At 38.6% G+C, this 12,520-nt stretch overlaps 1 protein-coding gene across 1 annotated transcript in view; it reads right to left on the bottom strand.

Moving 5' to 3' along the window:
* The window catches only part of FBXL13 (F-box and leucine rich repeat protein 13), a 251,573-nt gene that overhangs the window by 49,183 nt on the left and 189,870 nt on the right, over positions 1-12,520 (bottom strand). The window contains exons 16-17 of the mRNA XM_025873245.2: positions 5,237-5,356; positions 4,293-4,419 (exon numbers count right to left, since the gene is read on the bottom strand). Of these exons, the coding sequence (XP_025729030.1) occupies positions 4,293-4,419; positions 5,237-5,356 (247 nt within the window). The remainder of the gene's footprint in view (positions 1-4,292; positions 4,420-5,236; positions 5,357-12,520) is intronic.

Raw genomic sequence — 12,520 nt, 5'->3', positions numbered from 1 at the left:
CAGATAACTTCTTAAACAACTTTTATTCATGGATGATACATTATTCACTATTTTCTAATTATTATAAGAAGTGTATACAGTTTGAAATAACTGTGCTCTCCTCTTTGCTTCCCCCATTTAAAGTAGCTCTCAAACATCTTTCTAAGTTCCTAACTATATGTGTTTGTGCTTTTGCCAATTAACTTCCTGAGTTTCCATGATTTTTAGAATGTAACACCCCTTCACCCTCTACAAACCTAAAAAGCTCTTCTACCTCTGAGGAGTGAATTTCAGTGATTTCTCTGCTTACTTTCTGAGCTCTCTACATTTCTATAAATCTGTCTTGCAGGTGACTCAGAGAAACAGCAAACCTACTCTTCCCACTGTGGAAAGGACACAACTCAATAAGGGATGCCGCCATTTATAATTAGTCTCTAGTTCATCTATTATTCCTGTGTCTATCCAGCAGGTAGAGTCATCTCTAAAACTTGTCTATCTGACCTTGTTACAGCCTAGTTGATGATACCGAGTGTCCTTCCATTGCCAAAAGGGCAGAAAGCAAATTCCTCGTGGAATGTGGCTTCTGCACCCGTCGTGACCTGGTCCTGTACCTCTTAAGCATCATCTCTCACCACTCTCCTCACAATCAAGCCATACCCAAATGTGCAGATTTCCTTGGTGCCACCATACTTTTAAACCTCTATGTCTTTATTCAGGCTGTTCCTTCGGCTCAGCGCATACCGCTTCTTTCTCTCTTAGAAAAGGTCTTCTCTGACTGTGAGAGAGGTTGTTTCCCACACCCATCATGGCTTGTAACCACTTGCCCCATGTCTGAGGAGCCATGTCTGCTTTGTCCATTCCAGCATCCCCAGCACCGAGTACAAAGTAGTCAGAATAAAGATTTGTTAACCAAATGAGTAGTATGATTCTAACTGAAAACTCATTATTGAAAAGAACTGAGAGTGAACATAATTAGTAGAAAACGTAAGAAACTTTTTTTTTCAAGAGGCACAATTGGTCACATTTGATCTCTAGTGAATATCTGCAACATTCCAGGGTTTAAATCCCAAATGTTAAGTCTCCAGTCAGATTTGCACTTCATCAGACCTACAATCCAGACTGGTGGTTAGCTGCCCAAATTGATATCTGAGCTACTCATTTTATTTTGACTGTTTGAGATGAGCTTCCACAGCTGTTGTAGTACTGTATTGTCAATCATTTGACTTTTAGATCAGAATTTAACCAATTTGGAGGAAGAAAACAAAAACCTTCAGAAGACTTATTTTTCAATATTTTAGCAGAACATGACTAGCATTCTCCCCATAGATATCCATTTACAGTTCTCTCAGGTTGTGTATATTCTTTACAAGAAAAAAAAAAAAACAGTGACTCGGACTTGAGGCTATATGCTAAGGTTTTTTTTTTTTTTAAAGATTTTGCTTATTCATTTGACAGAGAAAGATAGAGAGAACATACAAGCAAGGGGGAGAGGCAGAGGGAGAAGCAGGCTCCCTGCTGAGCAGAGAGCCTGATTTAGGGCTCGATGCCAGGACCCTGGGATCATGACCTGAACCAAAGGCAGGCGCTTAACCGCCTGAGCCACCCAGGCGCCCCTATATCCTAAGTTTTTAACCTGTCTTCAGTAGATAAAACTTTAATATGTGGTCTTTGAAAGTAAAAACTGAGTTTTCCCGAAATGCCAAAACCTAGGATAAAGCATTTAAGCTTCACTGCTTTTGTTCCACAAATGTTCACCAGACACTCCAGGCTTGTGACGAGTGCTGTGGTGGAATCATATTTTGATGTGTTTTATAATGTGCTTTGATTCTCTACTTCTTGTTACCTCATGACCCCTCTAACAGCAGCTGGGCATCTACTTGTATGTGTCGGGGGAAGGTTTTTACAGAACACAGGGGGAAAAAAATAATCCCAGGCCTTTAAACTTGAAATTTTAAACCATGAAAGTCTTGAGACATAATATTTTTCAAACCATGTAATCGGTTGGAACATTTTTTTCCACCCCCAGATTAGTCTATGTCAAGAGAAAAGAAGAGCAGAAAAGAGAACAAGGGAAAGGAACAGAAAGGGAAGGAGAAGAGAAGGGGGAGAGCAGGGAAAGGGAGAGGAGAGTGGGGTGGAGGGAAAGAGCAGAGGAAGGGGGAGCTAGAGGGAAGCAAAGAATGAGGTGCCGGGAGATCCTCCGTATGGGACCCTGTTCTAGACCTCCCTGGACTCTTCATCTGGAGAGAAGGTAGACCTCCTTGGACTCTTCATCTGGAGAGAAGGTTGGAACCTCCTGATAGGTTTGGGGACTAAGTAAATGGGAGCCCATCCCCACCTTTCCCTGGTAGGTTGCGAAAAGCAACAAGGCATCTGAGCTTTCCTGTGCTTGCTGTTGTATCAGCTAGGATCTAAAGAGGAAAACAGAAACAACTCTATTTAAAACTGAGGAAATTTCACTGTGACAGGAAATTGGCTACATTTGTGGCAGAGACACTGAGAAGCCAAATAGGATAATGACAAATCTAGAGATGTGAGCACCAGCAGGAAGCCACTACTCCCCCCATACTGGAAGACCAATGAGAAGAGATGGTGTTATTAGACCCCAGGGGCCAAGGTCACCAGGGAAGCTGGAACCACAGGAGGCCTGACTGGAGGGAGAGGATCACATAGGAAATGCAGCTGCTGCTGCTGATGCAAAGAAAGGTGGAGGTAAACTCTGGCCTCTACCTTCTTCACATCCTCCAGTTGCTCACTAATGCCTCACAAGCACCAAACCCAGCTGCATCTAGTGGGCATGAGTCAGCCACTCTGCAGCAGAGTGAGAGAAGGGTGAGGCAGGGGCCTGAGGGTAAGTGTCCCCAGATGTGAGAGCAGGAAAATGTCTGCAAAGGATGTCTAGGATTACGAACCTAAGACACCCTCACAGATTCCCCATGCCCGGAGGGGCCCAAAGCAAGACATCCATGACAGAGGAGCCAGAAGACTTAAAGGGGCTTTGAAGCTGGGACTAGGAAGACACATCAGGGATCTAACTAAACAGGAAACCAAAGATCAAATGAGCTCACAGCCATCCCAGTGTGTCCCAGCTTGGACAGAAGACAGCATTAAAAAGATCAGACTTGCCTCCACCATAACGAGTTGACTCCATGTAACTGCCCCCACTCCACTCTCATACCTCACATAGATGACGCTACCAAGGGAAGGGAGAGGAGACCATCTAGCAGAATGGAGGCTGAATCTAAATTCACTCTTAGATTAAAAAAAAAAAAAAGGAAAGAACCTAGTCTTACATCTAACAGAGCCCACTAAATGTTGGGGAAGAATGGATACAACACGGATTATCAGTAATGCAGTGAGAAATGGAGAGAAATAGGTCATGTCCAAGGATGTGCTGGGGCTGGAGATCCACATAGAGAAGTAGTTCCTATACTTGCCTGGAAGGAAGGGCTTTTCAGAGAAGGCCTCACAGGTGATATTTGATGAGTCCAATGCCTGATCTTTAAGAGAAGCCAAGGCATTCCTTATCTAACTACAGCCCATCGAAGTTTTTCAGAAACCTGGCAAATCTCTCCAGGTTTATCTTCATTTTGATTAGCAGTGCTGGAGTGATAGGATGAGTGTGAACCGAGTTTCAACTCTGATGAGTAGCATCAGCAGCTTGCAAAAAATGAGTGCCTTTTTTAAAAGATTTATTTATTTATTTTAGAGGGAAAGGGAGAGAGAGTCCCAAGCAGACTATATGCTGAGCATGGACCCTGATGAGGGGCTCGATCTCAGGACCCTGAGATCCCAACCTGAGCCAAAACCAAGAGTCCAACACTTAACCAGCTGTGCCACCCAGGCATCCCAGAAATTAGTTCTTCAAAATGTATCCTTTTGTAGATTTTGTAAGGCCATTTCTAGACTTCCATTTTGAACTAAAGAGTGAGATCTCAAGGCACTCGTGTAGTCTTACAGAATGTTCAGTCCACAAGAAAAGCATATATAAGCCAACTGGAATATATTATGTCCACATTACCAAACTTCTATAATGGAATAGATTTCAATCTATCATTTAACATTCCAATCTGTCAGGACTTTGCTCAAAGTACTGAATTTGCCACTTTGTAAGCAGAGAAACAAGACCATTGATTTACAAATAACCTCATCTATCACTATTCCAGAAACAATATTCCTAATCTTACCTTTTATAATTTAATAATTTAGGAAATAAAAATAATTGATATTCTCTCCATTGTTTACAAAGTGAAAAATGATTCTATTACTGGAAACAAGAAAGGTCATTGAAATATTTTGAAAATTTTCTTTACCTCATTAGAGATGTGTGTTCCAGAGAGATCCACTGACAGCAAGGAAAAGATGTTCACAATATATTCAATTCCTAGGTCTGTCAAATATTCACAATTTCGTAAACTCAAGTAGTTTAAATTAGGGCAGCTGAAAGAAAGCAGTATGAAGAATCAATTTTAGCTTTTAATCACAGGTCAGTAGCAATTTCTTTATACCAAAACTATCTGAGAGAAGCAAATGGTATTGAAGCAAGGACTTTTTTCTCTCAAAAGAAAAGTAAACTTAAAAGTGGGAAATAATTTGGCATTACAAAGTAGGATGAAAGGGAGGTGGGTTATTATATATTATATATTATTATATATTATGTATTATTCCTGTAGCAAATATATTATATATATTATATCTATGGTTTCATTTCATATCATAATTTCTAATAAGAAAAAATATCACATGTATACAAAAAACTATCATGTAAGTATGATGAATGACCACTAAAAGTACAAGGCCAAGTTTCTCATTTATCCCTTACATGTTTGCTCTAGGAATTGACCCTTACTTACTGTACACAAGGTCTCTGACAAGTAAAGAGGATAAGGAATAAACCTACCAGCCAGAACATCCCTTGGGAAATGCTGGAGTAAAGGTTTACACAGGGATAATATCCTTGAAAAGTGCAGAGAAGTCAGTAATGTCTAGATAGTGATAACTTCATTAATGACTCCATCTCAAACATTCTCTAATGTGAGATTAATAAGAAACATCTCAGATATGATCAAAAGACTAGTTTTATCTGACTCCAATGTCTTTTATTTTATTTTATTTTATTTTATTTCCCTGAGTATTAGACCAGTTTCTCAGTCTCCTGGTGTTTCCCAAATGGTTCTGAAGGTCTATCTCTGATGTCTCCTATTAGCAGATACACATTACTAATGATATAATGTAAAATTTTACTATTTTATCATACCGCTCTGATAGTTTCACAATAGAGATATCACTCAAGTGGATACAGTTACTTAAATTTAGCTCTCTTATCCTTGTGCTCACAGGACCATCAAGAAATTGCCTTAGTCCCATATCACCAATTCTGTAGGAAAGAGAAAAGCTTACATGTGATTTTATATGTAAATATATAGAGTACTACTTAAGTAATAGTTACTATATTCAATACATTCTAAAATAGCATGGTAATATCTTTATATGGGTATTGTGTCAACATTTTAAAACCAAATTTGATCATATAAATTCAGTATAATAGAAAAAGTATAAATGATAGTCATGAGAGAGAAGTATTAATTAACATGTTCTTCCTGTTCGTTGTTCATTTAATTAAATGGCATGATTATTGGAATTATTAACAAGACAGATGGTTCTTAAGGTCTCTTTGGTGTTAAAATGTGATCAAGTTAAGCAGTCCCTGATGCAGTCTCCTGCAAAAGAAAAACACCAAAACTTAGGAAAGGGAGAACCAACACTATCAGTCAAACTACAGCTAGAATCTTGCAGGAATTTTCACTAAATACAAGGTCAAGTTAGCTGGACTGAAAATCCAGTAAGTGACCTATGGAATTTTTTCTGCTGAAGTACAGAAAACCTGGAGGAAGACCTTGACCTCAGTCTTCCCACACTGTCTATCCATAATCAGAGACACCTGTGTGTCAGTGCCATTTTCACCCTCCACCAGGAACTATGCCTTATAAATGGCTAGAAGTCTGTTTGGCCCATCTGTTCCCTGTCTTCCAATGGGAGCTTTATTTCTAATTCCATTTGGAGACCACCAGTTCCTTCTAAAAAGCATTTCAGTAAATAAAGCACAAAAGGAGATCGCACACTGCATCCTAAGAGAGGTGGCTTTCCCACACAACAATCCTATAGGTAGGTGTACCGATGGGAAGAGCCTTGGGAGCCATATATGTTGACTGCTGATATCTCTTATACCCTCTATTTGGTCAGATTTACAAAGAGCCAAGCAATACAGGCAGAAGGTGAATGGGCCTGTTTCAGTTGAATGGGATACCTCCTTTGTCCATCAACTCCCCTTCTGTCTGTAATAGGACAGGGGGACTGTGGCAGCACCTGGGAAAGCAGTTAAGGGCTTGGTGGGTGGGGGAATGGGAGGGCAGAAGGGAGGAGAGTATAATCACAGCTGATCAACTTATCTCTTGGCAAACAGCAGGGCTGGGGTATTCATTGAGAGATATTTTTACTAACCAGAAAACAAACATGGCATGGCATTTGTAAGACTTGAGAAAGCATACCTCTGAAAATGACTTTTAAAAGAAAACACAAAACATTAGAACCTAGTAAACAGTGTAAAGAAGCAGTAGGAATTAATAAGGAGCGACCTGGCTGTACCAAAAACATTCTAAGATGCATTCTAAGATGAAAAGGTGGCCACCTGAGATAAAGAACAGATGGCAAACATAGCAATATTTTTCTAGATATCTAGGTTTTCTAGATATGTCTTCTAAGGCAAGGGAAACAAAAGCAAAAATAAACTATTGGGGGACTACATCAAAATGAAACCTTTTGCACAGCAAAAGAAGCCAACCAAACAAAATGGCGACTTACTGAATGGAAGATGTTTGCAAACTAAGTCTGATAAGGGGTTAATATCCAAAATATATAAAGAACTTATAAAAGTCATCTTCCGGTGGCAGGGTCTGGAGAAGGGGTGGCAGGTGCCATGTCCAGCTGCAAAGGTGGCAGGAAGAGACCCCTGAAGCAGCTCAAGGAGATGGACAAGGAAGAGAAGGCGTTCAAGCAGAAACAGAAAGAGGGGCCAAAGAAACTCAAAGTGCTAAAAGCAAAGACCACGGGGAAAGCCTCCAGGGCCACAGGTGGAATTAAGAAATCTGGCAAAGGGCACCTGGGTGGCTCAGTCAGTTAAGCGTCTGCCTTCGGCTCAGGTGATGATCTCAAGGTCCTGAGACCGAGCCCCGCATTGGGCTCCCTGCTCAGCGGGAGTCTGCTTCTCTCTCTCCCTCTGCTGCGCTCTCTCTCTCTCTGTCAAATAAGTAAATAAAATCTTAAAAAAAAAAAGAAGAAATATGGCAAAAAACAAGCTGTTCCTTGTGCCTGAGGCAATGGTGATCCTTAATTCCATTCCTGTTTAAACATCTGGATTCCCTGTCATAGCATCGGTTGCCACCTACAGCTAAGATGAAGTGTTTTCTTAGATCTTCTTCTACATTTAAGAATAAACTTTTGTAAAAAGAAAAAAACAATCAATCATTAAAAAAAGAAAAAAAAGCTCAGGGGCACCTGTATGGCTCGCATCTGCCTTCGGCTCAGGTCATGATCCCAGGGTCCTGGGATCAATCCCCACATCGGGCTCCCTGCTCCCTGGGAAGCCTGCTTCTCCCTCTCCCATTCCCCTTGCTTGTGTTCCCTCTCCCGCTGTCTCTCTCTGTCAAAAAAAAAAAAAAAAAAAAAAGCTTATGCAAGTCAACACCCAAAAAACAAATATTCCAATTAAAAAAATGGGCAGAGGACCTGAATAGACATTTTTCTAAAGAAGACTTATAGATGGCCAAACAGACACATGAAAAGATGCTCAGCATCACTCATCACCAGGGAAATGCAAATCAAAACTACAATGAAATATCACCTCACACTTGTCAGAGTGTCTTGTATCCAAAAGACGAGAAATAGTAAGTATTGGTGAGGATGTGGAAAAAAGGGAAAATTTGTACACCACTGATGGGAATGTAAATTGGCACAGCCACCACGGAAAACAGTATGGAGGTTTCTAAAAAAATTAAAAATAGGACTACCATAGGGTCCAGCAATTCCACTATTGGATATTTACCCAAAGAAAATGAAAACACTAATTCCAAAAATATATATCCACCCCAGGTTTATTGTAGCATGATTTACAATAGCCAAGATATGGAAGGAATCTAAGTGTTCATCAGTTGATGAATGGATAAAGAAAATGTGGTGTACATACATGTATACACACAGTATACAGTACATAGGAATATTACACAGCCATAAAAATGATGAGATCATGCCATTTGAAACAACATGGATGGACCTGGAGGGACCTACATGAACTAAGTCAGACTGAGAAAGACAAAACCGTATGATTCCACTCATAAATTGTTGGGGTTAATACGGAGCATGAAATCAGCCATAATACCTGGCTTGCTAAAATGTAACACAGAGGCCGCTGGGGGCAAGGGAAGGTTTCAGAGGAGGGGTGGGCCTTTGGAATGCGGAGGCCTACGTGACCACTCTGCCGTTGGAATGCCGGGGGCGTTGCCTTCCCCGAAGCTCTCTTAGCCCAAACAGCCGCCCTGTGATCTAAGAGATGTATGCATTGTACCTTAGGCTATGTTTAGCTGAACAGTAGATTAGCATATCTTATCTTTCCCGTAAATCCTCTCAGTTTCAGTAAGACCCCTTGTCACACATCACGTGCTTGAGAAATAGTGATAAGGGGCACCTGGGTGGCTCAGTTGGTTAAGCCACTGCCTTCGGCTCAGGTCATGGTCCTGGAGTCCCGGGATGGAGTCCCGCATCGGGCTCCCTGCTCAGCGGGGAGTCTGCTCCTCCCTCTTCCCTCTTCCCTCTCGTGCTCTCTCTCTATCAAATAAATAAATAAAATCTTAAAAAAAAAAAGAAATAGTGATAAGGATAGCCTGAAGGACCAAGAAAAGCGGGAGCAAAGAAGAGCAAAGTGTCTTCAACTCTGTTGCCCCCTGGATGGCCCCCTATATGTTGTAAATCATGCCTTCTCTCTTTCACGGCAAAGTTTGGAGTCATCTTTCATCTGTCGGTACAAGGATTGCTGGCCATTCCCCGCAATAAATGAAATCTAAAAAAACCCATAGGAGGGTGCCTGGCTGGCTCAGATGGTTAAGCGTCTGCCTTCGGCTCAGGTCATGATCCCAGGGTCCTGGGATCGAGTCCCGCATCGGGCTCCCTGCTCAGCGGGGAGCCTGCTTCTCCCTCTGCCTCTTTCTCTCTCTGTCTCTCATGAATAAATAAAAAAAATCTTTAAAAAAAATAAAAATAAAAATAATTGTTTAAAAAATAGAAATAAAAAAACCCATATGATTCCACTCATAAGTGAAATTTAAAAAAGAGAAAATGAATAAACAACAAATGAATAAACAAACAAAAAGCTGAATCAGACCTATAAAGACAGAGGACAAACTGATGGTTGCCAGAGGGGAGAGGGGTGAGGGGATGAGCAAAAGGCTGAAGGGGAGACACAGGCTTCCAGTTATGACCAAGTCAAGGGAATAAAAGGGTAATGACATTGTAATAATGATATAACAGGACACATGGTAGCCACATACAGATGGTGAAAACAGTATAATGTATAAAGGTGTCAAATCACTAAGTTGTACACCTGAAACTAATGTAACACTGTATTAGTTACAACTATATACTCAGTTGTTATACTGTAACAACTATACTCAAATTAGCAAACAAGTCAAAAAAAAAAAAAGATGACTAACTAAAAATTCTATGGTAAGAATAATAACCTAATTTAAGTCATCAAAACCAAAATTGACCCTTTTAAAATATTAGTAGAAGGCATATTTGAGAAGTTCCTTTGAAATGCAGAAAGATAAAGAATTAAAAATAAATGAGATAAAAAATGGAGAACTACGATTCAATCTTTAAATAAAGAGGATTCTCGAGAAAGATACAAGAATAAGTAAAAACAAAGCAATAATCAATGATATATAAAAGCTTTTAAAATAGCAAAACATGATCCATATGTTAAAAAAGAGAGAGTAAATAAAAACGAAAAGGTAAAAAGTAAGTACAAATAGTAGAAACATAGAAGAAGCCAAGGAAGACCTAATATATCAGTTTTATAATAATGATAAATAAAAATCAGTTGAAAATATCCCCTATTAAAAGACAAGAGATTTTCAAATTGGTTTAACAAATAAAATCTAAATTATAAGTAGTCTACAAGGAACACATTTAAAATAAAATGACAACACAACAAAAAAAATTGCAAAGATGTATTAGGCAAATGTAAATAAAAATAATACAGCAGTGGCAAATAATGAATACATTGAGTCAAAACACTAGACTAATAAAAATATTAAATAAGACTACAAGGTAATTTTATGTTGATTAAAGTTACCACCCACAATGAAGATAGTATATTGGGTATAGATTCTTGAGATCATATTCTTTCCCCCATGAAACTGTGACAGTGAAATGGAGTAATTATGTAGTGACTTTAAAAATACGTTGTGTGGGGCGCCTGGGTGGCTCAGTTGGTTGGGCGACTGCCTTCGGCTCAGGTCATGATCCTGGAGTCCCGGGATCGAGTCCCGCATTGGGCTCCCTGCTTGGCGGGGAGTCTGCTTCTCCCTCTAACCCTCCCCCCTCTCCTGTGCTCTCTCTCTCAAAAATACATAAATAAATCTTTAAAAATACGTTGTGTGGGGGCGCCTGGGTGGCTCAGTCGGTTAAGCGTCTGCCTTCGGCTCAGGTCATGATCCCAGGGTCCTGCGATCGAGCCCTGCATCCGGCTCCCTGCTCAGCGGGAAGCCTGCTTCTCCCTCTCCCACTCCCCCTGCTTGTGTTCCTGCTCTCGCTGTCTCTCTCTCTGTCAAATAAATAAATAAAATCTTAAACAAAAAAAAAAAAAATACGTGGTGTGTGTGTGTGTGTGTGTGTGTGTGTGTGTGTGTGATCAAAAAAAAAAAAATCGGACTGACCTCTGGACTTCTCATCCGCAACAGAAATACCAAACATATAATAATATAAAGAATAATATATATAATAATAAACATAATATAAACAGTAATAACATAAATACCAATTACAAATATATTTTCTGTTACAAAGGAGAAATCCAAGTTCAGTCTGTTTTGGTAACTTTAGTTATGAATTTTTATGCAACATATAACAAAGCATAAATATAAAATAAAATGAAAATAGAAATTCAAAAAGAACATAATTAAGATACAATTTTTTTGGTAGACTGAGCTTTTGACAAACAAAAAAGAGGCATAAAAATTAGAATACTATAACTAATTCAGTTTAAGTTCCATGCAACATATTAACATAATCATCATCTTCCCTACCACCTTCACCCCTAAATAAAAAAAATCTCAATTCTGAAAGATGGAAATTGTGCAAGCCATCTTTTTGTACCATGATGTCATAAAACTGAAAATTATTTACAAAGTGATTATTAGCCATAAACTACTTGGGAATTTTTTTAGCATTTTTTAAATTAATTAATTAATTAATTAATTAATTAATTTATTTATTTATTTATTTTTAATTTATTATGTTCAGTAGCCAGCATATAGTACATCATTAGTTTTTGATGTAGTGTTCAACGATTCATGAGTTGTGTATAATTTGGGTAGTTGAATATATCTTCAATAAATAATTCTTAGATAAAGAGAAAATCAAATAACTATTGTAAAACTATTTTTCCAAAATTAATTTATATATTTAACACAATTTTAATTAATATCTCAATAGGATTTTTTCTGAAATGTGACCAAATTGTTGTAAAGTTCATTTGGAGGGGCACCTGGCTGGCTCAGTTGGTAGAGCATGTGACTCTTGATCTTACGGTCATGAGTTCAAGCCCCACATTGGGCATAGATTATTTAAAAAAAAAAAGTTTCTAAAGTTCATTTGGAAGAATAAACTGGCAAAAATATCTAACTTACTAAGGAGAGTCTAATTCCATTAGATATTAAAACATATTATAAAGCCATAATAATAGGTAACATTTATTGAGTGTTTATTATGTGCCAGATGCTATTCTAAGCATATTACATGAATTAACATATTTGATCCTCAAAATAGTCCTGAGTTTATACTCTTATTTTCCCCATTTTACAGATAAAATACTGTATAAAATTAGATAGAAGACAGATAAGTGAATAGAACAGAAAAGGTCGTCTGAAAACAGACATACATATACACATCCATATATATATATACACACTCATATATGTGTAAATGTACATATATATGTATGTGTATGTATAAATATGTGTATATATATATATATGTATCTATAATTTTATATTATAATCCAGGAGGCATCAAAAGTCAACAGAAAAGGATTATTCACGTAACGGTCCCAGTTAATTGGTTAATGTAGTTCATCCCAAATCTGGCTGTGCATCAAAAGCATCTATGTAGTTTTGTTGTGGGTTTTTTTTAAAGATTTTATTTATTCATTTGACTGAGAGAGAAAGAGCACAAGCAGAAGGAGAGGCAGAGGGAGAGGGAGCTGGGAGCC

Source organism: Callorhinus ursinus, unplaced genomic scaffold (assembly GCF_003265705.2).
Source record: "Callorhinus ursinus isolate GAN/ISIS: 27379988/994484 unplaced genomic scaffold, GSC_fseal_2.0 scaffold12, whole genome shotgun sequence".
Classification (NCBI taxonomy): Eukaryota; Metazoa; Chordata; class Mammalia; order Carnivora; family Otariidae; genus Callorhinus; species Callorhinus ursinus.
The sequence above is the reverse complement of the archived record's forward strand: the minus strand, read 5'-3'. Positions and strand labels throughout refer to the sequence as shown.